Source organism: Pleurodeles waltl, chromosome 11 (assembly GCF_031143425.1).
Source record: "Pleurodeles waltl isolate 20211129_DDA chromosome 11, aPleWal1.hap1.20221129, whole genome shotgun sequence".
In the NCBI taxonomy this organism is placed as follows: Eukaryota; Metazoa; Chordata; class Amphibia; order Caudata; family Salamandridae; genus Pleurodeles; species Pleurodeles waltl.
This window is the reverse complement of record NC_090450.1, coordinates 4,797,194-4,820,527: the sequence shown is the minus strand read 5'-3', so window position 1 is coordinate 4,820,527 and position 23,334 is coordinate 4,797,194. Positions and strand designations below refer to the sequence as shown.

The window sequence follows — 23,334 nt, the reverse complement described above, 5'->3', positions numbered from 1 at the left end:
TCAGCACAAAAAGTACACCCTCAGCAGCGCGGGGGCGGCCGGGTGCAGTGTGCAAACACACGTCGGGTTTCCAATAGGTTTCAATGAGAGACCAAGGGGTCTCTTCAGCGTTGCAGGCAGGCAAGAGGGGGGGGCTCCTCGGGGTAGCCACCACCTGGGCAAGGGAGAGGGCCTCCTGGGGGTCACTCCTGCACTGGAGTTCCGATCCTTCAGGTCCTGGGGGCTGCGGGTGCAGGGTCTTTTCCAGGCATCGGGATTTCAGAGTCAGGCAGTCGCGGTCAGGGGGAGCCTCGGGATTCCCCTGCAGGCGCCGCTGTGGGGGCTCAGGGGGGACAACTTTGGTTACTCACAGTCTTGGAGTCGCCTGGGGGTCCTCCCTGTAGCATTGTTTCTTCACAAGTCGAGTCGGGGTCGCCGGGTGCAGTGTTGCAAGTCTCACGCTTCTTGCGGGGATTGCAGGGGTCTTTAAATCTGCTCCTCTGGAAACAAAGTTGCAGTCTTTGTTGAACAAGGCCGCTGTTCTCGGGAATTTCTTGGTCTTTTGGAAGCAGGGCAGTCCTCTGAGGATTCAGAGGTCGCTGGTGCTGGGGAAAGCGTCGCTGGAGCAGTTTTCTTCCGAAGGAGGGACACAGGCCGGTAGGGCTGGGGCCAAAGCAGTGGGTGTCTTCTTCTTCTCTGCAGGATTTTTCAGCTCAGCAGTCCTCTTCTTCTTTAAGTTGCAGGAATCTAAATTCTTAGGTTCAGGGGAGCCCTTAAATACTACATTTAAGGGCGTGTTTAGGTCTGGGGGGTTAGTAGCCAATGGCTACTAGCCCTGAGGGTGGGTACACCCTCTTTGTGTCTCCTCCCAAGGGGAGGGGGTCACATTCCTATCCCTATTGGGGGAATCCTCCATCTGCAAGATGGAGGATTTCTAAAAGTTAGAGTCACTTCAGCTCAGGACACCTTAGGGGCTATCCTGACTGGCCAGTGACTCCTCCTTGTTATTCTCATTATTTCCTCCGGCCTTGCCGCCAAAAGTGGGGCCGTGGCCGGAGGGGGCGGGCAACTCCACTAGCTGGAGTGCCCTGTGGTGCTGAAACAAAGGGGGTGAGCCTTTGAGGCTCACCGCCAGGTGTTACAGCTCCTGCCTGGGGGAGGTGTTAGCATCTCCACCCAGTGCAGGCTTTGTTACTGGCCACAGTGACAAAGGCACTCTCCCCATGTGGCCAGCAACATGTCTCGAGTGTGGCAGGCTGCTAAAACCAGTCAGCCTACACAGGTAGTTGGTTAAGGTTTCAGGGGGCACCTCTAAGGTGCCCTCTGGGGTGTATTTTACAATAAAATGTACACTGGCATCAGTGTGCATTTATTGTGCTGAGAAGTTTGATGCCAAACTTCCCAGTTTTCAGTGTAGCCATTATGGTGCTGTGGAGTTCGTGTTTGACAGACTCCCAGACCATATACTCTTATGGCTACCCTGCACTTACAATGTCTAAGGTTTGGCTTAGACACTGTAGGGGCACAGTGCTCATGCACTGGTGCCCTCACCCATGGTATAGTGCACCCTGCCTTAGGGCTGTAAGGCCTGCTAGAGGGGTGACTTAGCTATACTGCATAGGCAGTGTGAGGTTGGCACGGCACTCTGAGGGGAGTGCCATGTCGACTTACTCGTTTTGTCCTCACCAGCACACACAAGCTGGCAAGCAGTGTGTCTGTGCTGAGTGAGGGGTCCCCAGGGTGGCATAAGATATGCTGCAGCCCTTAGAGACCTTCCCTGGCATCAGGGCCCTTGGTACCAGGGGTACCAGTTACAAGGGACTTACCTGGATGCCAGGGTGTGACAATTGTGTGGATAAAGTACAGGTTAGGGAAAGAACACTGGTGCTGGGGCCTGGTTAGCAGGGGGTAACCATGCCAAGGAGGCATTTCCTTACAACTGGTGATTACATTTCCTTACATCTCTCATCCTTTATGATGTTTACCTTCAAATCCAAACACGGCAACTCATCTGAGGTTGTTGTGGTTTTATGTCCTCATGGGACATTCGCTGCCCTTCACTTCAGTCTCAAGTCCTCCAGGTCTCATAAAGTCCCCCATTCTTCTCTCTACAAGGGGTTCAGCTCTTCATCCCTACTTAGATGAGAGGCTCCTGCATGGACCAACCAGGTGACGATGCTTGGGTTTTCTTTCCAAATACTGAGATGTCCTTTCTTCACCAGCACAGGATATGGAGTATTTTGGAACTGTTCTACTTCAAAACTGGGTTGTTGATTTGTGGTCTCAGCAAACCATTGTTTCCAGCTAAATAGTGGGTTTTGGTCTTCCTACAGGCCTCCTATCTTATGCCCGTATATGGGCAAACGTGCTTTCAGGCCCCAATCATTTATCAGATTTTGTAGTATAGGTCTCCCAGAAGAACGGCGTCAGAAGGCTCACTCCTGTCTTCACCGCAGTGCAAGATGAGTAGCAATGCAACATGATGGGGACCGCTTCCTGTGACTTTGCTCTGGAGGGCTCTCTCTTCTATAGATCCTCCATTGTGTCTCACTCACACCACGAATGCTGCAGAGTTGGTGGGAGTAATACTTTGGTGTCTCGATATGAGGTGAATCACTGATCCGGGGAGGTTTTATTTTTTGACCACCAGTCCCCCCGTGGTGTTAAGATCGGGAATTTTTTTTAAGAACATTCATAAACTGGCTACATGGGACCACGTGTCTCACCTTGCCCCCTCACATTCCAGAAAAGTTCCTAAGTGTGATTACATCTTTGCTGCTTAGACCTTATACAAATCAGAGGAGTACTGAATTAAAAGATGGATCATCCCTCCAGGGTGTTTCCCTCAGCAAATAATTCGTTTCTGGCTTCATAAACTTCCTCTTCTTCTGCCGGGGGCTGGAAACAGCTGAGGGAGGTTTCTTTGAAAGCTTCAACAAGGTCTATCCCCCCAAATTTTTGTTCATGTTTTTGGAGAATGGAATATGTAGGATAAATGCATTAATAGCTCGCTGGCCATCTGCCGACCACTTACATCCTCAGAGTGTTTTGTTGTCTTTGGAAGGAGTAAGTGTGACTCGCTGAGGCGGTGATACTCCGGGTGAGACTTTGCCAGACGGCTGTGGACTAGGAGTGGATTCCTCCATTACTTTCCAGCCAGGGCCGTCTTTATCTCTGGGGGCACCTTTTTTGGCACCCCCCCACCCTATCACTACCTCCTCGGATTCACTAACTACCACCCGACAAATGTGCCACTCATCTCCCCATAGCCCAGTGGTGTAACAAAGGACCCTGCAGCCCCCAAGGTGATGAAGGGGTAGATTCAAGGGCCCCCCCTCAGCACAGTACACAGTGCAGGGGCAGCCAACCCCTGACTGAGTCCAGGGAGGAGGGCGCCCCTACAGGTACTTTGCAGTAGGACCCTCTTCAGTTTCATTACACCACTGTCATAGCCCTCCCTTTAACATACATTAATTTGCTTTAAAGTGCTTGTAAAGACTGGCTTTACTAATCTACTCAGCTATCCACATCAAATATAGTTCTGTTTTTTGCAGCAGGCACATTAACCCTCTTCGTTACTTTATGGAGAGTCAAAGTTGCCACTAGGCAAAACTCCCATCTCTCTCCCTAGCAGGAACATTAATCACCAGAGTTATCTTGACATTTTAAATTGCAAGTTTCCTAAGTTATTGCTAAACATAGCGCCCCTCCCAGGTCAGAGCCCCCAATGCAGGCCAGCACATGGTGCAGCTGCACCACTCGCATCGCCCTACAGTCGTCCCTTCTTCCAGCCATGTATAGAGTGTGGGTAGACTATCGCAAGATAAGGAAATCTGGAAACATTTACATTCACAATGGCAGCTGGTGATCTTTGAAGGTGGTGGGGCGTAACACGTGCCCCAAATTCCAATAAGCGAGTCAAGGGAGCCTCATGTTTTCTAGGAGGGTTTGCTTGGGAGTGGGATTTCCCCTTTAAAAATGTTTGAAAACAATCAGTCATACTGTCATATAGTGAATTCTAAAACTAGTTTTCATATAAAATTGTTATGAAACATTCTAATAGTCTGATGTGCGCCAATAAAGGCGGAAACTAATAATGAATTGACCCTTTTTTTCCCCAAAATTTAACCCTCCCCATTGGTGGTAAAAAATTACTGCGAACGTGCCATTCTCAATTCAAAATTACAGTGAATGCATTTTTCACTTTTTATTACCCTGAAATGTTTCCTTGCATAACAAATTGATGCAAGGATGGATTTCACACTAAAATATACATCTAAATGATGGATTTCAATTTTGTGTAATTACACATAATTGTATGTAATTTTGCAGTAATTTGTTAATAACTAACAACGGTAAATTACTCCCTCCCCTAAAATTTGTATACCACGAGGCATTGCTTACTCCAACTCCATTCATCTTGTTCTTCATATAGTCCACCACGCATAGGGTGACCGACGGCAGGCTGGAGCCTTCAGGTCCACACGCAGTGACCAGGATGGTGGTGCTGGACTCAGAGATCATTCCAGAATGTTTTGCAACTGTAAGTGCCGTCTGAAGGTTGTCACCTGAGGAACATGAGTACAAGCTATCTTAAATATACCATAAACGGTCACATAGATTCCAGCTGCAAACATCAAAATGGTGTGTTTTAATGTGGATCATGTCATACACAAAGGCTCTCATTTAACCCTGGCGGTCGGTGACCGCCAGGGCTTCAGTGGCGCTAGTACCGCCAACAGCCTGGCGGTACTAGTCACCATATTATGACTGCAGCAGTTTCGCCGCTGTAACACAGCCGGGACCGGCGGTATACCGCCATGGAGGTCCCGGCTTTTGGAATCCGCAAGGGCAGCGCTGCAAGTAGCGCTGTCCTGGGGATTTCGACTCCCATTACCACCAGCCTTTCCATGGCGGTAGACACCGTATTGGAAAGGCTGGCGGTAAGGGGACTTGGGATGCCCCTGGGTGCCCCTGCACTGCCCATGCACTTGGCATGGGCAGTGCAGGGGCCCCAGGCATAGCCCCGTCACGCATTTCACTGCCCGAACTGCGGGCAGTGAAATGTGCAACTGGTGCTACTGCACCCGCTGCACATCAGCATTGCCACCGGCTCTATTACGAGCCAGCAGCAATGTTGATGTGACTTTTCCACTGGGCCAGCAGACGGTAACACTGTTACCATCCTCTGGCCTAGCGGAAAAGTCCTAATAGGGAGCCAGAAATACGGGTAGCACTGGCCGTATTCTGGCTCCCGCAGCCTCTGCGGTCTTTTGCAAAGACCGCCGAGGTTGTAATGAGGGCCATAATGTATTATCAATACAAGGTGCACAAACTCACTTTGAAAATAATGTCTGCACTAATTGTACCATTTGTAAATGATGTGTTTTAGAATCCAAAACATACCGGTTTGCATTATTCATCTCACATCTACTATGTGTTTGGTTGTGAAAAATAACAAAGGACTGGGATACGGTCTAGTGATCATCAGGGCGCTACTGGTCCTAGGTTGCTTGTATTAAAGTTCAGGGAGGACCTCGCTTGGCAGTTCTGGGTGGACTGTTCCCGTGGAGATAGGATTTGGGTTCATTTGCAAATGGCTAGGTCTAAACTGAGGTAACACAGTGGTCAAAAAACAATGGATTGAGATGTGGCCCGAGCAATTGCCAGAAGCTGAGATGAATTCAAACATTCCATCCATCACCCTGTTGTTGCCGCATTTGATGCTCTAGGTGTGTGATGGGTATGCCCAGACGGGGGTCACGGGCTCACTGCACCACAGGAATCAAGCAACATAAGGCTGATGAGCCCAAACTGGGGCGAAACAGGTCCTGGGTTGCTTGTGTTCCAGTTCATGGAGGACCTGGCTTGGCAGTTCAGACTGGACTGTTCCCATGGGGATCAGGGTTAAGACTGATTTGCATATGGAGGGCTCCAAACTGAGGCGGCACAGTGTGCCAAATAGTGGTGGACTGCGATGTGGTCCGAGTGATTTTACAGGGTAATATCGGCCCCAGGATGCCTGGATTCTGTTTTGGGAGGACCTGGCTTGCCAGTCTGGGATGGACTGTTCCCATTAGGAAAAGGGCCACTGCTAGTTTGCATATAGCTGTTCCCAAACTAAGGTGGCATACTGCTCGAGTAATAATGGTTTGGGATGCAGCCAAGAGTGATTGCCAATGTTTGAGAAAGATTCAAGCATTCCATTCGGCAATCTTGTTGCTGTATTTTTAGTTATTGGAATGAGCAGCACTGGAAACCTGGGGTTTGTTTTTTGACAAGGTTTTCCATGTGGTGCCTAAATTGGAGGCTCACTTTCTTAAGTGGTTTATAAACATTCCCAGGAGCACGCCCATGTAAATGCATGCACACAGAGAAGGGACTATCCTATTGGTATACTGTCACCATTAATGTCCTGATTCTCAAATGTATCCCATGTAGTGGGTGTGTGCACAAAGAAGGCAGTAATCACACTGTCCTAACTCTTGCCTTGAACCTCTGCCAAGTGCATGTGTAAATAAAGGCAGTAATCCCACTTTCATAGCTGTTACCATTACAGTTTGCATTCTTGTATTTAGCCCTAATCAAGCACCTTTGTACAACAAATGCTGTAATCCAACTGGTATAACTACCACCATTACTGTCCTGATTCTTGAGTTTAAACGCTACTGTGCACATGTGTAAGAAGAATGTGGTTATCCCGCCGATATACCTGTCCCCATTAAAGTCCTGATTCTTGCACTTAACCACAATAAAGCAGAGATGTATAAAGAAGGCGGTAATCCCGCTGATATACCTGTCACCGTTACTGTCCTGATATTTGCACTTAACCACAATAAAGCAGAGATGTACAAAGAATGTGGTAATCCCGCTGGTATACCTGTCCCCATTAAAGTCCTGATTCTTGCACTTAACCACAATAAAGCAGAGATGTATAAAGAAGGCGGTAATCCCGCTGATATACCTATCACCGTTACTGTCCTGATATTTGCCCTTAACCACAATAAAGCAGAGATGTAAAAAGAATGAGGTAATCCCGCTGGTATACCTGTCCCCATTAAAGTCCTGATTCTTGCACTTAACCACAATAAAGCAGAGATGTATAAAGAAGGCGGTAATCCCGCTGATATACCTATCACCGTTACTGTCCTGATATTTGCACTTAACCACAATAAAGCAGAGATGTACAAAGAATGTGGTAATCCCGCTGGTATACCTGTCCCCATTAAAGTCCTGATTCTTGCACTTAACCACAATAAAGCAGAGATGTATAAAGAAGGCGGTAATCCCGCTGATATAGCTGTCACTGTTACTGTCCTGATATTTGCCCTTAACCACAATAAAGCAGAGATGTAAAAAGAATGAGGTAATCCCGCTAGTATACCTGTCACCGTTACTGTTCTGATTCTTGCACTTAACCACAATAAAGCAGAGATGTACAAAGAATGTGGTAATCCCGCTGGTATACCTCTCACCATTACTGTCCTGATATTTGCACTTAACCACAATAAAGCAGAGATATACTAAGAATGTGGTAATCCCGCTGGTATACCTCTCACCATTACTGTCCTGATATCTGCACTTAACCACAATAAAGCAGAGATATACTAAGAATGTGGTAATCCCATTGGTATACCAGCCACCATTACTGTCCTGATATTTGTGCTTAACCACAATAAAGCAGAGATATATAAAGAATGTGGTAATCCCGCTGGTATACCTGTCCCCATTAAAATCCTGATTCTTACACTTAACCATAATAAAGCAGGGATGTACAAAGAATGTGGTAATCCCGCTGGTATACCTGTCACCATTACTGTCCTGATATTTACACTTAACCACAATAAAGCAGAGATGTACAAAGAATGTGGTAATCCCACTGGTATACCTGTCCCCATTTTTGACCTGATTCTGGCACTTAACCACAATAAAGCAGAGATGTATAAAGAAGGCAGTAATCCCGCTGATATACCTGTCACCGTTACTGTCCTGATTCTTGCACTTAACCATAATAAAGCAGAGATGTATAAAGAATGTGGTAATCCCACTGGTATACCTGTCACCGTTACTGTCCTGATATTTGCATTTAACCACAATAAAGTAGAGATGTACAAAGAATGTGGTAATCCCACTGGTATACCTGTCACCATTTTTTACCTGATTCTGGCACTTAACCACAATAAAACACAGATGTAGAAAGGAGGCGGTAATCCAGCTGGTATACCTGTCATCCTTACCATCCTGATTCTTGCATTTAAACCACAATAAAACACAGATGTAGAAAGAATGCATTAATCCTGCGGGTATACCTGTCACCAACACTGACCGGATTCTTGCATTTAAACCACAATAAACCACAGATGTATAAAGAAGGCGGTAATCCAGCTGGTATACCTGTCACCATTACCGTCTTGATTCTTGCATTTAAACCACAATAAACCACAGATGTATAAAGAAGGCGGTAATCCCGCTGGTATACCTGTCACCATTATTGACCTGATTCTTGCATTTAAACCACAATAAACCACATATGTACAAAGAAGGCGGTAATCCCGCTGGTATACCTGTCACCATTACCGTCCTGATCCTGGCCTCCAGGAGCTCCTGCAGCACAGGTTTGGTCTCAGGTTTCAGCTGGTTCTCCATCACCAACAGCCCAAGGAACTCCAGGTTGGATTCCACTTCCTCCCTTAGGGACAAGAAACAGGCAGAGGTCACTGTAGGGAGCCAACATAGAGCAGGCCAGACTGGGGGCGTGGCCACAAGAAAGCAAGTTTATGTGATCTGTGATTGGAGAAGGGCCACGTCAAATGGGATGATGGTGAATGTTTGGTAGGAATTCTGAAACAGAGGCTAGAAATAAAATACAGAGCTGGTCACCAGTATGTGCTGGACTCTTGTAGGGTCTCAGTAATGTAGTGCTGACTGCTTTATGTCAGGCGTGCAATGGGCATTGAACCTTTCAGTCTCATGATATGGGTGCCAAATGTGGTAATGGCAGTATCTTTCAGGATTTTAAAAAATATTTTAGGAATGTATGTTTCTACTTTAAGGTGGGGAAGTCAAATCTGAGAATGACAATTTTTGTATTATTTTTGTATATGTTTTAAGTAAGGCGACTCCGTTATCATAGCATACATGCCAGCATTGGCTATTGCGTAACGGGGAGGGTTTCAGAAATAAATAGGGCTAATTCATTTTCTACATTGAGTTTCATTGAAATAGTGGTAATTTTAGACAGGAGAAAGGTAAAATACAGTCATGTTTGGCTTTAAAAATCAGGAGTCTCCCGTCTGAATCAGATGTGTTGGCATGTATGACATAATTCTCCGAGAGAAGGTCTCACGCCAGGTGTCTGCTGTGAGATGGCGCCAGCGGTAACGTTGTGTGGACTTGGCATGCGTTTTCTTTGTGTGCTTGGTCTGTTTGGGACCGCTTCCTGGATGGATCCCTATGAGGGTGGAAGCCTCAGGTGAGACTTCTTCGAAATACTGGCCATGACTATAATTTTACACGATCATAGCAGATGTGGATCTTTTCTTTGGAGTCATCAGCATCCAGAAGGTGAATCTGTACAATTATGGTGATGAGCGGCACCATAATTGGCAAAATTACTGTTGGAGCAAGATCATGTTTATGCTTCTGTTATATTTGGGCTGCCCTGTTTTCAGCATTGAATTTGATTTGTGGATTTCAGTGGTGTTTTCTCAGTCTTTTCCAATCCTTCTGAAATCAGTGCTTATCAGAATTTACCCAGATTAGTGGTGTGCGGGGAGCTCTGCTCCACTGGCGGAGCTAACAGAGTTTTTGGAACTACGCAATCTGCTTGGAGTGCAGTTATCCAAAAAACTCCACTAGCCCCCCCCAGTGGAGTGGAGTGGAGCTCATCCGGTGCGTGCTTCAGCCCAGTATGGGCTGCACAGAGCAAGAGCAGACAGTCTGTGCTTGCGCTGTGCAGCACACGCACCGGAGCACAGGAGGCAGCCACTGGAAAGGACTCATTGTTGCTATCGAACGACAAGGAGAGGAGGACCCCCGAGAAGCCTCAGGTAAGTCCTCGTCCATTTCTTTGTTTTGTCATTGTTTGTGCGCCCTGGTGCTCAAACAAGGACTGAAACTGCAGCTTTCACTGTCTATGACCCTGGGCAGGCCGGTTCACAATAGGCCTGGCAGCTCTTTCTGCCTACGGCCCTGCCCTGAATTCAGGAAAAGAAAGCTGCCATTTCAGGCCTCTTGTGCACCGCCCTGCCCCGGGACAAGAGACCTGAAACAGCAGCTTTTATTACCTTCAGACTCCACGGGGTACGGAAGGGGTTCCAGCTTCACGGAATTCCACTAAGTTTTTTTTCAACTCCGTGGAATTCCGCAAAGCCGGACTCTGTTCTCTCCACCCAGGGCTAATCCACACACCTAACCCCCAAAATGGACAAATAATGTGTTTTCCCGTGTTGAAATTTTTTTTTTTTTGCAGTGATTACTATAAAGCAGATGATTAAATTAAAAGAGAAGTAATGTAGGATATGTCGCATCTATCCTTTGACAGTGTGTCCAATGGGCTCATGTTAGACTCTTTCAAGTATATAACGTCTGTTTAATACTCACTTAGTCACATCTCATTACACTCTCAGACATCTCATGAACTCTCACACTCACTCTGCTTACAGGACCATCAGTGGTTTTAAAAATCAAGAGTGCTATATTGAAAGCTTTTCATAAACAAATTCATGAACAAAGGTTGGGATAAATCGCCTATTTCTTACTGAATATTATGACATTGTGGTGGTGGTCCACCAGATGTTTTCATACCCCTGCATCCCAAGGAACCTAAAGGATGATGCTTTAAGCATGCATACCGCTGATTTTATGTGTGCCTTGGCTGACTATGTTAAGGTGGTGCACATTCAGGCCTGCTAACTATCCCTAAGGCAACTGTCTCACTTTCAGTCAGTCCTGACTTTTTTTCACATTTATTACATTATATGCTGGGGTATTAACATTGCAACTTTGCACTAAAAAATCCAGTGGTAAAGCCAAGTTAGATATAAAGCCAGCATTAGCTGAAGTTATCGCACATAACAGTGGGGCTCCTTGGAGCTATGAATGTGTTAGTATGTGAACATGTTTGTGTCATGTTATACATCACTATCGCAGGTACGTGGTAATACCACTCTTCACACAGGTACCTGCCACTACATCTTGTTTAAAGCCTGGGATATTAGGCAGCTGTCTTGCTGTCAATCCTGACTTGCTGGTAAAGGGGGGGTAGGGGGTGATGTATTAAAGGGCTTTACACGTTCTATGCCTGCGGGTACACATGATAGTACATATGGGCCATGTATTCCTATCAGTCAACAATTTCACCAACCTGTGACATAACTAAACACTGCCAAATGATCAAATATCATTTTAATATTCTAAGACAGTCTACAGTGTATACAATATTTAGATGAGACCTAAAACATGCGTCCATCCCCTGCAACTTTTATCCAAGCACAACAAATTGGAGGAAACAACGGGAAGAAGAAACCATATTTCAGTGGCATTCCTAAACAACTAACCTCAGGCAGAATAATCTTCCACTAGTCTTTCTTGCTGCTACTGTAGATCAGAAAGGGGCATTGTGTTGGCTCCTTTAGAAAGAAATAAAACTAATTTTCTCTCAATTCCTTCTCTTTGAGTGGCACTTTAATTTGTAGTTGTGCGGGTGTTTATCAGTGTGTATATGTTGACATTGGTGAAAGCTGTTCCCTTTCAGTGGGGTTATCAATGATGTAATTTCAGATGCCATCAGTGATGCCATAGATCAGTGGTTCCCAACCTGTGGTCCGGGGACCCCTGGGGGTCCGCGAAGCCTCCTCAGGGGGTCTGTGACTGCTTAGAAAATTTAATAAAATTCACAAATTGGGTCCCCAGCTTTCAGTAATGACTCATTGTGGGGGTCCCCGAATTCGAATAATGTTTCAGTGGGGGTCCCCGACTTCTAGTACAGATAAAGTGGGGGTCCACAGAAGTCAAAAGGTTGGGAACCCCTGTCATAGAGTATATCACGTAACGTGCCATGAGTGATGTAATATGTGAGGTTATAAGCAGTGCATGATGGGAGTCCAAGTTATAGTTAGCTCAACTAACTATAACTGGTGAATTTCTCTAGTGTTTTTTAGATCAAAGCATTATGTTGTCACTGACATATTCACCTGACTATAATGTCACTTTAACCTTTGTTTTTATCAGTGAAATTCCAAGTTTTGTTTTAAACAAAAAACAGATGTTTTAATCACACCAAGCTATAACGTTACATTAACCTTTGTTTTTTCAGTGTATTAATAGGGCTTTTGTATATGTAAAGTAAAATATAATAACACTTCCTAACTATGATGTCACTTTAATCTTTGTTTTTTTCAGTGAATTTCTAAAGTTTTTAAAAAAATGTAAAGTAAAATATAATAACTATTCCTGACTGTGACATCGCCTTTGTTTTTGTCAGTGACATCTCACCCCAGGATGACAAGTGTGGTGGTAGGGTGTAGGAAGGACAGCCCTCTCCTGAGGTGTCCCCCCAGGATAACAGGTGACATGCTAGGGTGTGAGGAGACACTGTCCTCTCCACTGACAACTCTCTCTATGCTGACATGTGCCCATGATAGGGTGTGAGTAGAGAGCAACCTTACTGCTGAGACCTCTCCCCGGAGTGACAAGTGTGCAACGTAGGGTGTGAGTGGAGACCGGCGTCTCTGCTGAGACCTCTCCCCCGGGGTGACAAGTGTGCAACGTAGGGTGTGAGTGGAGACCGGCCTCTCATCTGAGACCTCTTCCCGGAGTGACAAGTGTGCAACGTAGGGTGTGAGCAGAGACTGGCCTCTCTGCTGAGACCTCTCCCTGGGGGGACAAGTCTGCAACGTAGGGTGTGAGCAGAGACTGGCCTCTCATCTGAGACCTCTTCCCGGAGTGACAAGTGTGCAACGTAGGGTGTGAGCGGAGACCGGCCTCTCTGCTGAGACCTCTCCCTGGGGGGACAAGTCTGCAACGTAGGGTGTGAGCGGAGACCGGCCTCTCTGCTGAGACCTCTCCCTGGGGTGACAAGTGTGCAACGTAGGGTGTGAGTGGAGACCGGCGTCTCTGCTGAGACCTCTCCCCCGGGGTGACAAGTCTGCAACGTAGGGTGTGAGCGGAGACCGGCCTCTCATCTGAGACCTCTTCCCGGAGTGACAAGTGTGCAACGTAGGGTGTGAGCAGAGACTGGCCTCTCTGCTGAGACCTCTCCCTGGGGGGACAAGTGTGCAACGTAGGGTGTGAGTGGAGACCAGCTCTCCACTAAGACCTCCCCCAGCATGATCAGGGTGTGTAATAGTTTGTAGGGAAGGGCTGGCATCTTCGCTGAAACCTCTGTCTTGGATGACCAATTTGCATGGCAGGATGTGGGAAAGAACTGGTTTCTCCACTGACAGCTGTCCCCAGAGCATCAGCTGTACGTAGTAGAGTAAGAAAAGGGAGGGGCCTCTCCACTGACACCTTTACCCAGTGCAAAAGGTGTGCATAGTAAGCAGTGAGGAGAGACTGACCCCTCCAATAAGACCTCTTCCAAGGCGGTCGCATGTGAAGTAAGCTCTGATAAAGGACTAGCCTCTCCACTGACAGTTCTCCGTACGGTGACAGAGGTACATAGTAGAGTATTTTGATAGATCACCTACCCCTTTCTAATGGTCACAATCCTACGTAAATCCTTCAGGACTGCAAAATTTAGAAAAAAAGTACTTGCACTTTCCTTCATCAGAGTACTTACCCCCTTGCGGACCTCCTCTCAGTCTCCACTCTTTGCCACAAGACACTCCGAGGGGCTGCTCCTGTTTCATATATTATCAGCAAGGCACAAGTCCAGGTGTATGCAGTCAGACGGCTTCTACCCACTCTTTTCACAAGGTGGACGCCCTTTCCCTCACCATAAAGTTGGGCCCCACAGAAATACAGGGAGTGCAGAATTATTAGGCAAATGAGTATTTTGACCACATCATCCTCTTTATGCATGTTGTCTTACTCCAAGCTGTATAGGCTCGAAAGCCTACTACCAATTAAGCATATTAGGTGATGTGCATCTCTGTAATGAGAAGGGGTGTGGTCTAATGACATCAACACCCTATATCAGGTGTGCATAATTATTAGGCAACTTCCTTTCCTTTGGCAAAATGGGTCAAAAGAAGGACTTGACAGGCTCAGAAAAGTCAAAAATAGTGAGATATCATGCAGAGGGATGCAGCACTCTTAAAATTGCAAAGCTTCTGAAGCGTGATCATCGAACAATCAAGCGTTTCATTCAAAATAGTCAACAGGGTCGCAAGAAGCGTGTGGAAAAACCAAGGAGCAAAATAACTGCCCATGAACTGAGAAAAGTCAAGCGTGCAGCTGCCACGATGCCACTTGCCACCAGTTTGGCCATATTTCAGAGCTGCAACATCAATGGAGTGCCCAAAAGCACAAGGTGTGCAATACTCAGAGACATGGCCAAGGTAAGAAAGGCTGAAAGACGACCACCACTGAACAAGACACACAAGCTGAAACGTCAAGACTGGGCCAAGAAATATCTCAAGACTGATTTTTCTAAGGTTTTATGGACTGATGAAATGAGAGTGAGTCTTGATGGGCCAGATGGATGTGCCCGTGACTGGATTGGTAAAGGGCAGAGAGCTCCAGTCCGACTCAGACGCCAGCAAGGTGGAGGTGGAGTACTGGTTTGGGCTGGTATCATCAAAGATGAGCTTGTGGGGCCTTTTCGGGTTGAGGATGGAGTCAAGCTCAACTCCCAGTCCTACTGCCAGTTCCTGGAAGACACCTTCTTCAAGCAGTGGTACAGGAAGAAGTCTGCATCCTTCAAGAAAAACATGATTTTCATGCAGGACAATGCTCCATCACACGCGTCCAAGTACTCCACAGCGTGGCTGGCAAGAAAGGGTATAAAAGAAGGAAATCTAATGACATGGCCTCCTTGTTCACCTGATCTGAACCCCATTGAGAACCTGTGGTCCATCATCAAATGTGAGATTTACAAAGAGGGAAAACAGTACACCTCTCTGAACAGTGTCTGGGAGGCTGTGGTTGCTGCTGCACGCAATGTTGATGGTGAACAGATCAAAACACTGACAGAATCCATGGATGGCAGGCTTTTGAGTGTCCTTGCAAAGAAAGGTGGCTATATTGGTCACTGATTTGTTTTTGTTTTGTGTTTGAATGTCAGAAATGTATATTTGTGAATGTTGAGATGTTATATTGGTTTCACTGGTAATAATAAATAATTGAAATGGGTATATATTTGTTTTTTGTTAAGTTGCCTAATAATTATGCACAGTAATAGTCACCTGCACACACAGATATCCCCCTAACATAGCTAAAACTAAAAACAAACTAAAAACTACTTCCAAAAATATTCAGCTTTGATATTAATGAGTTTTTTGGGTTCATTGAGAACATGGTTGTTGTTCAATAATAAAATTAATCCTCAAAAATACAACTTGCCTAATAATTCTGCACTCCCTGTATGCTGAACTCATTCTGGTGTAATTTTCAGACACTGGGACACATTCAGCAGTGCCTTGAAGTCGCCTGCTTTTGTTCTAGAAGCAATGTCAGGCTTTGTTATTTTAAGTTACGCTGAGGCCAAAACAAAGGCTGAAGTTAAAGGGGCCACCAGGCCCACTGAGGCCAAAACAAAGGCTGGAGTTAAAGGGGCCACCAGGCCCGTGGAGCCCAAAACAAAGGCTGGAGTTAAAGGGGCCGCCAGGCCCGCTGAGGCTAAAACAAAGGCTGAAGTTAAAGGGGCCACCAGGCCCGCTGAGGCCAAAACAAAGGCTGAAGTTAAAGGGGCCACCAGGCCCGCTGAGGCCAAAACAAAGGCTGAAGTTAAAGTGGCCACCAGGCCTCCTTTCATTGGAGTATACTGGCCGGGAGCTCTCTGAAGCCTAACACCTTGATGCGTTGAGGAGAGACAAAGGCGCCAGCTAGAGATTACTTCACGGGTACTTCGGGGAGGCGTGTGTCTGACTTTGATCAGCCCCTGAATATGAGAAATAAGCATGCACTGCAGGAATATCAGATGTGTTGGTGGGTCGAAGTATTTACACAAATAATTTAAATATGACTATTTTCTATTATTTCTTTTACAGCGCTGCTCATCCAAATGCAGGGTGTATGAGCGCTTTTCCATCACATGTACACATTGCACAGTGGCAATTAATCATATGTGTGTGGATAAATGTATATGACGTGTTACATAGGACAGTGAGGGTTACACGGTGTAGGAGTCATGTCCTTCGTAGCTCACTATGCCATGTTAGAAGTATGTAACAAAAGGATCTCCATGCTAAATGCAGTAGCCCGCTTACCCATCTACATAAAATAACAATCTGTCATCTGTGTGTCACGTGACATGCTTTGAAGGAGACATATTAACCTTTGATGTTACTTCAAAACTGGGGCTACACAAAGCAGAAATCTAAGCTGAGGTCCGGATTGTGCATTGTGTTCGTGTCACTTTTCTCGCCAGACTCCGAATCAAATTCTCATTTGTTAAATGTTGTAATGTGCTCGAAGGTACTGATGGTAGACCTGTTAAACGTATGTGTGAGGTCCTAAGATCTGATGTCACTTCATGTGAGGTCATGGGTTGTGATGCCAGGCGCGGTGTCACGCTGCGATGTCATGTGATGTCACAGGCCATGATGTCACTTGCATACCGCCGAACTTGGTTAGTCTCCCAACGGATTATCAGAGTTACAATCATTACCTGCACACGGTTCACTGAGATTAAACAGCAAATTGTAATCCTTGTGTTGCTCTATGAACCATATTTCCGGCCACTCGAAATGGTCTCCAGATCAGACCCTCAATCTACACAAACTCGCAGTATCAATGGTCTGTGGTGTCCAGGCTTTCTTTTGATGCGACCATTCCTACCACCGCAAGCTTGTAGCATCGACCCCAAGACAGCTCTAAATGCCTGTTGGCAAGCTGGGTTCCTCCCAGGTGCCCACCCATACCCGATGTGCCCGTTGCTCATTCTAAAGCACGAACAGCAGCAACATTGGTTATTTTTCTGTCAATGTGACACAGGTGGGACTGGACTTTCACCAAGTGCCTGCTGTATGTATCACCAGCAAGTCGGAGGGATTATATCTGGCAACACTTGCTGTTTGTGAGATGAAACATAATTGCAGACTATAGAATGTGTTGCATCATTTAAGGCTCCTGGCTTGTGTAATATTCGGGGGTTCCTGGCAGACCAGCTGTGCCTGGCCCCAATTTCGCAATCTTGCTTCCGACAAATAGGCGCTGTTCCCGTTACGGGAGAGACATGGAGGAACTTTATGAGACACCTGAATACTTCATGGTTAAATGAGTGAGCTCCGCAGGCAGCAGTCAAAGGGAAGCTCCGTCGATGAGGTTTTTCGGGCACTCATCACAACTGAAGGCCTCCCACACTTTCTTCACGGTGTCTTTTCTCCAAGTTTACGAGCAGTTGACTCTGTCAGACTGTGGGCGCTTGAGGGTCAAGGGGTGAATTGTAGTTTGTTCCACTGTAAACCCAGGGAAAGGATCCTCCCCCGCAGGCGCCAGGCCTCTGGGTGGCAGCCGGGGGGGAGGAGCCGGGGGGAGGCTCCAGGCCTCTGGGTGGCAGCCGGGGGGAGGCTCCAGGCCTCTGGGTGGCAGCCGGGGGGAGGCTCCAGGCCTCTGGGTGGCAGCCGGGGGGAGGCTGCAGGCCTCTGGGTGGCAGCCGGGGGGGAGGCTCCAGGCCTCTGGGTGGCAGCCGGGGGGAGGCTCCAGGCCTCTGGGTGTCTGGCAGCCGGGGGGGAGGCTCCAGGCCTCTGGGTGGCAGCCGGGGAGAGGCTCCAGGCCTCTGGGTGGCAGCCGGGGAGAGGCTCCAGGCCTCTGGGTGGCAGCCGGGGGGAGGATGCAGGCCTCTGGGTGGCAGCCGGGGGGAGGCTCCAGGCTTCTGGGTGGCAGCCGGGGGGAGGCTCCAGGCCTCTGGGTGGCAGCCGGGGGGAGGCTCCAGGCCTCTGGGTGGCAGCCGGGGGGAGGCTGCAGGCCTCTGGGTGGCAGCCGGGGGGGAGGCTCCAGGCTTCTGGGTGGCAGCCGGGGAGAGGCTCCAGGCCTCTGGGTGGCAGCCGGGGGGAGGCTCCAGGCTTCTGGGTGGCAGCCGGGGAGAGGCTCCAGGCCTCTGGGTGGCAGCCGGGGGGAGGCTCCAGGCCTCTGGGTGTCTGGCAGCCGGGGGGGAGGCTCCAGGCCTCTGGGTGGCAGCCGGGGAGAGGCTCCAGGCCTCTGGGTGGCAGCCGGGGAGAGGCTCCAGGCCTCTGGGTGGCAGCCGGGGGGAGGATGCAGGCCTCTGGGTGGCAGCCGGGGGGAGGCTCCAGGCTTCTGGGTGGCAGCCGGGGGGAGGCTCCAGGCCTCTGGGTGGCAGCCGGGGGGAGGCTCCAGGCCTCTGGGTGGCAGCCGGGGGGAGGCTGCAGGCCTCTGGGTGGCAGCCGGGGGGAGGCTCCAGGCTTCTGGGTGGCAGCCGGGGAGAGGCTCCAGGCCTCTGGGTGGCAGCCGGGGGGAGGCTGCAGGCTTCTGGGTGGCAGCCGGGGAGAGGCTCCAGGCCTCTGGGTGGCAGCCGGGGAGAGGCTCCAGGCCTCTGGGTGGCAGCCGGGGGGAGGATGCAGGCCTCTGGGTGGCAGCCGGGGGGAGGCTCCAGGCTTCTGGGTGGCAGCCGGGGGGAGGCTCCAGGCCTCTGGGTGGCAGCCGGGGGGAGGCTGCAGGCTTCTGGGTGGCAGCCGGGGGGAGGCTCCAGGCCTCTGGGTGGCAGCCGGGGGGAGGCTCCAGGCCTCTGGGTGGCAGCCGGGGGGAGGATGCAGGCCTCTGGGTGGCAGCCGGGGGGAGGCTCCAGGCCTCTGGGTGGCAGCCGGGGAGAGGCTCCAGGCCTCTGGGTGGCAGCCGGGGGGAGGATGCAGGCCTCTGGGTGGCAGCCGGGGGGAGGCTCCAGGCTTCTGGGTGGCAGCCGGGGGGAGGCTCCAGGCCTCTGGGTGGCAGCCGGGGGGAGGCTGCAGGCTTCTGGGTGGCAGCCGGGGGGAGGCTCCAGGCCTCTGGGTGGCAGCCGGGGGGAGGCTCCAGGCCTCTGGGTGGCAGCCGGGGGGAGGATGCAGGCCTCTGGGTGGCAGCCGGGGGGAGGCTCCAGGCCTCTGGGTGGCAGCCGGGGGGAGGCTCCAGGCCTCTGGGTGGCAGCCGGGGGGAGGCTGCAGGCCTCTGGGTGGCAGCCGGGGGGAGGCTCCAGGCTTCTGGGTGGCAGCCGGGGGGAGGCTCCAGGCCTCTGGGTGGCAGCCGGGGGGAGGCTGCAGGCTTCTGGGTGGCAGCCGGGGGGAGGCTCCAGGCCTCTGGGTGGCAGCCGGGGGGAGGCTCCAGGCCTCTGGGTGGCAGCCGGGGGGAGGATGCAGGCCTCTGGGTGGCAGCCGGGGGGAGGCTCCAGGCCTCTGGGTGGCAGCCGGGGGGAGGCTCCAGGCCTCTGGGTGGCAGCCGGGGGGAGGCTCCAGGCCTCTGGGTGGCAGCCGGGGGGAGGCTGCAGGCTTCTGGGTGGCAACCGGGGGAGGCTGCAGGCTTCTGGGTGGCAGCCGGGGGGAGGCTCCAGGCCTCTGGGTGGCAACCGGGGGGAGGCTGCAGACCTCTGGGTGGCAGCCGGGGGGAGGCTCCAGGCTTCTGGGTGGCAGCCGGGGGGAGGATGCAGGCCTCTGGGTGGCAGCCGGGGGGAGGCTGCAGGCCTCTGGGTGGCAGCCGGGGGGAGGCTCCAGGCCTCTGCGTGGCAGCCGGGGAGAGGCTGCAGGCCTCTGGGTGGCAGCCGGGGGGAGGCTCCAGGCCTCTGGGTGGCAGCCGGGGGGAGGCTGCAGGCTTCTGGGTGGCAGCCGGGGGAGGCTCCAGGCCTCTGGGTGGCAGCCGGGGGGAGGCTCCAGGCCTCTGGGTGGCAGCCGGGGGGCAGCCGGGGGGAGGCTGCAGGCTTCTGGGTGGCAACCGGGGGAGGCTGCAGGCTTCTGGGTGGCAGCCGGGGGGAGGCTCCAGGCCTCTGGGTGGCAACCGGGGGGAGGCTGCAGGCCTCTGGGTGGCAGCCGGGGGGAGGATGCAGGCCTCTGGGTGGCAGCCGGGGGGAGGCTGCAGGCTTCTGGGTGGCAGCCGGGGGGAGGCTCCAGGCCTCTGGGTGGCAGCCGGGGGGAGGCTCCAGGCCTCTGGGTGGCAGCCGGGGGGAGGCTCCAGGCTTCTGGGTGGCAGCTGGGGGGAGGCTCCATTCCTCTGGGTGGCAGCCGGGGGGAGGCTCCAGGCCTCTGGGTGGCAGCCGGGGGGAGGCTCCAGGCCTCTGGGTGGCAGCCGGGGAGAGGCTCCAGGCCTCTGGGTGGCAGCCGGGGGGAGGATGCAGGCCTCTGGGTGGCAGCCGGGGGGAGGCTCCAGGCCTCTGGGTGGCAGCCGGGGGGAGGCTTCAGGCCTCTGGGTGGCAGCCGGGGAGAGGCTCCAGGCCTCTGGGTGGCAGCCGGGGAGAGGCTCCAGGCCTCTGGGTGGCAGCCGGGGGGAGGATGCAGGCCTCTGGGTGGCAGCCGGGGGGAGGCTCCAGGCTTCTGGGTGGCAGCCGGGGGGAGGCTCCAGGCCTCTGGGTGGCAGCCGGGGGGAGGCTCCAGGCCTCTGGGTGGCAGCCGGGGGGAGGCTCCAGGCCTCTGGGTGGCAGCCGGGGGGAGGCTCCAGGCCTCTGGGTGGCAGCCGGGGAGAGGCTGCAGGCCTCTGGGTGGCAGCCGGGGAGAGGCTCCAGGCCTCTGGGTGGCAGCCGGGGGGAGGCTCCAGGCCTCTGGGTGGCAGCCGGGGGGAGGATGCAGGCCTCTGGGTGGCAGCCGGGGGGAGGCTCCAGGCTTCTGGGTGGCAGCCGGGGGGAGGCTCCAGGCTTCTGGGTGGCAGCCGGGGGGAGGCTGCAGGCTTACAGCCAGAGGCGTCTTAAGCGTGGGCACAGTGGGCCCTGGCCCCGGGCCCCAGCCCTTCAGCCCCCCCTCCCCTTCGAGCCACTTCCGTCCTGCAGAGAGGCTTGAGCTGATGATCTTCGATAATTCTTAAACGGATCGTTTTAAATTCCATTTTCCTTTACTTTATTTTTTAATGCGGGTGGTTTATCTCCAGTAATATTAATGAGCGGCTGCTGCGTTACAATATTGAGAACACAGGCCAGTGTCCCCGAGTATTAGATGGAAACGCATTTAGAGATTGGACGCGTGTGTCTGTGACTGGCCGCCACCGGGCCACAGGGGGCTTGAAAGAGCTGAAACTGGATCATAAATGCAAACCTGGTCCACAAAGGGAACCCCAAAACACTTTTGGGGCAGGGGCCCCAAATCCTTAAGATGTCCCTGGTTGTCGCAAACAGAGCAGTAAGGTCGCATTTCGCTCCTACACATCTTTTCACGAGGACGCACTCCCTGTCCACAGGACTGTGTAACGCGATTCCTGGCCTGGGGGGGCCGCCCAGTGGAACAGACACGCCACAGGCCATCTAATGACAACTGAGCCCATCCGTGGAGAACTCTCCTCTCAGGGGGGAGTGCTAACGCAGTGGTTCTTAACCTGAGGTGCGAAGACCCCAGGGAGTCCACGAGGCCTACTCAGGGGGCACGCAAATGTTTCACCAAAATAAAGAATATTAAACATTAATAGATTAAAAGTAGTTATATACAAATAAAGAACCAAAAGTGAAAACTATTTTTATATTTGATTGTGGATTAAATAAAACACTTAAATATTTGAATATTTGTTTGGTGAATTTGTGTGTATTGTTTTGAAGTTGAAATCATAGCCCTTGTTTAGGTAGGCGGTCCCCGGATTCTGATGACGCACTGAGGGTTATTGAGAGACAAGTGCCCTGAGTGATAACTTTGTTGTGGTCTTCTCTTCCAGTAAGACCACCTAAGTAGGGAGATATGGCAGGAACTGTGGCCCTTTGATCCGGGAAATCATTGGGGCTGCGCTGGAGGGCTGTGGGCCCTCTCTGGTCTGGGGGTGGTCTCCCTTTACCAATGGCGTGGAACAGCAGCTTCTGGCTTCCGGACCATGTCCATGGTCACGGTGGAGGTATCACAAGGCATAGATGGTGGGCCAAGATGGGCCATCTCTTGTGTTAAGAGGAGTGAAGGATCCATGAGTTGAGGTACAAACCTGGGAGGTGAGAGGTGCTGGACGATGAAGATGGCAGCTGGAGGTCTGATTCCAACCTCAGAGGGTTACGCATCTTATCCTTCGTTCTCAAGGGGCACCCCAACACATATGCATTGTGAAAAAGTCAAAAGGGGCGTAATGGAAAAAAACCTTCCTTAGTACTTCCTGGTTTTATGTCCTGGTATTTGGATCTCATGTACCACTCTACTTCTGGGAAACTATTTTGTGCTCCTTTGAGATAGGTCTGACAATTTCAATACACAAATAAAGTAATCAAGTTTCATGGGACTGCCTTTGTCCATGCCAGTGGGTCTGCACATTTTGGTCCAGATTTACAATAAACTGGTGCAGCGTGCTGCTGTGCCAAAATTATCAGCGCCGCACCAGTTTTGAAATGCAGGGATGCACCGAATTTACAAGAATATGGTGCATCCTTGCGTTTCCCCCTGCGCTGGCGCTAATTTAAGCAGCCTTCACTAACACAGGCATCCTTGCGCCATAGTGCAAGGGTGTGGCATTATCTTCTTCTAGGTGTGCTGCATACTGCATCACACATAGACGAAGCAAAACACGAGGAGGAATTAAAGTATTCCTCCTCGTTCGACGTTAGATTGTGGTGCTGCCTCAGATTTACAAATTCTTGTAAATCTGGGGCAGCATCAAAAGCAATGTATGTTGCGGTGGAACGCCCACACCGACACCTACTGCACGCCCCTCTGACGCACAAAAATGTGTCAGAAGGGCCCATATTTACAAGGAGGCATAAAGCCACCAAAAGTGGCGTTACACCTCCTTGTAAATATGGAGAAGTTGTTAGCGCCACCGGAGCATTACAAAAAGTGACGCTCAAGTGACACTCGGGCCTTGTAAATCTGACCGTGTGCCCCCTCCATGCGGCCTGCTTTTCTCTGCACCCCCATCAGAAAGAATTTCCCTCATTTGCATCCGTCCACGCCTCCATGCAAATGAGAGAATGCACGCTTAAGATAGCCCAACGCTACTTCTATTACAGAAGAGCCGTGGAAGTAGCTGTGGTCCTTTCTACAGTATCAATCTGGTGCACTCCCAGCACTTTGTGCAATATGACACCTTGAATCCTTGGGTCAAAAGCATCTCTTTGTTTGAAATATCTATTTTCAAGTTTAATTAACTTAATTTCAAACT

The 23,334-nt window shown here is 50.8% G+C and overlaps 1 protein-coding gene across 1 annotated transcript in view; it reads right to left on the bottom strand.

Moving 5' to 3' along the window:
• LOC138265210 (probable cation-transporting ATPase 13A4) overlaps positions 1-23,334 on the bottom strand; it is a 389,906-nt gene that overhangs the window by 133,080 nt on the left and 233,492 nt on the right. The window contains 2 exon segments of the mRNA XM_069212761.1: positions 4,384-4,547; positions 8,544-8,668. Coding sequence (XP_069068862.1) covers positions 4,384-4,547; positions 8,544-8,668 — 289 coding nt within the window.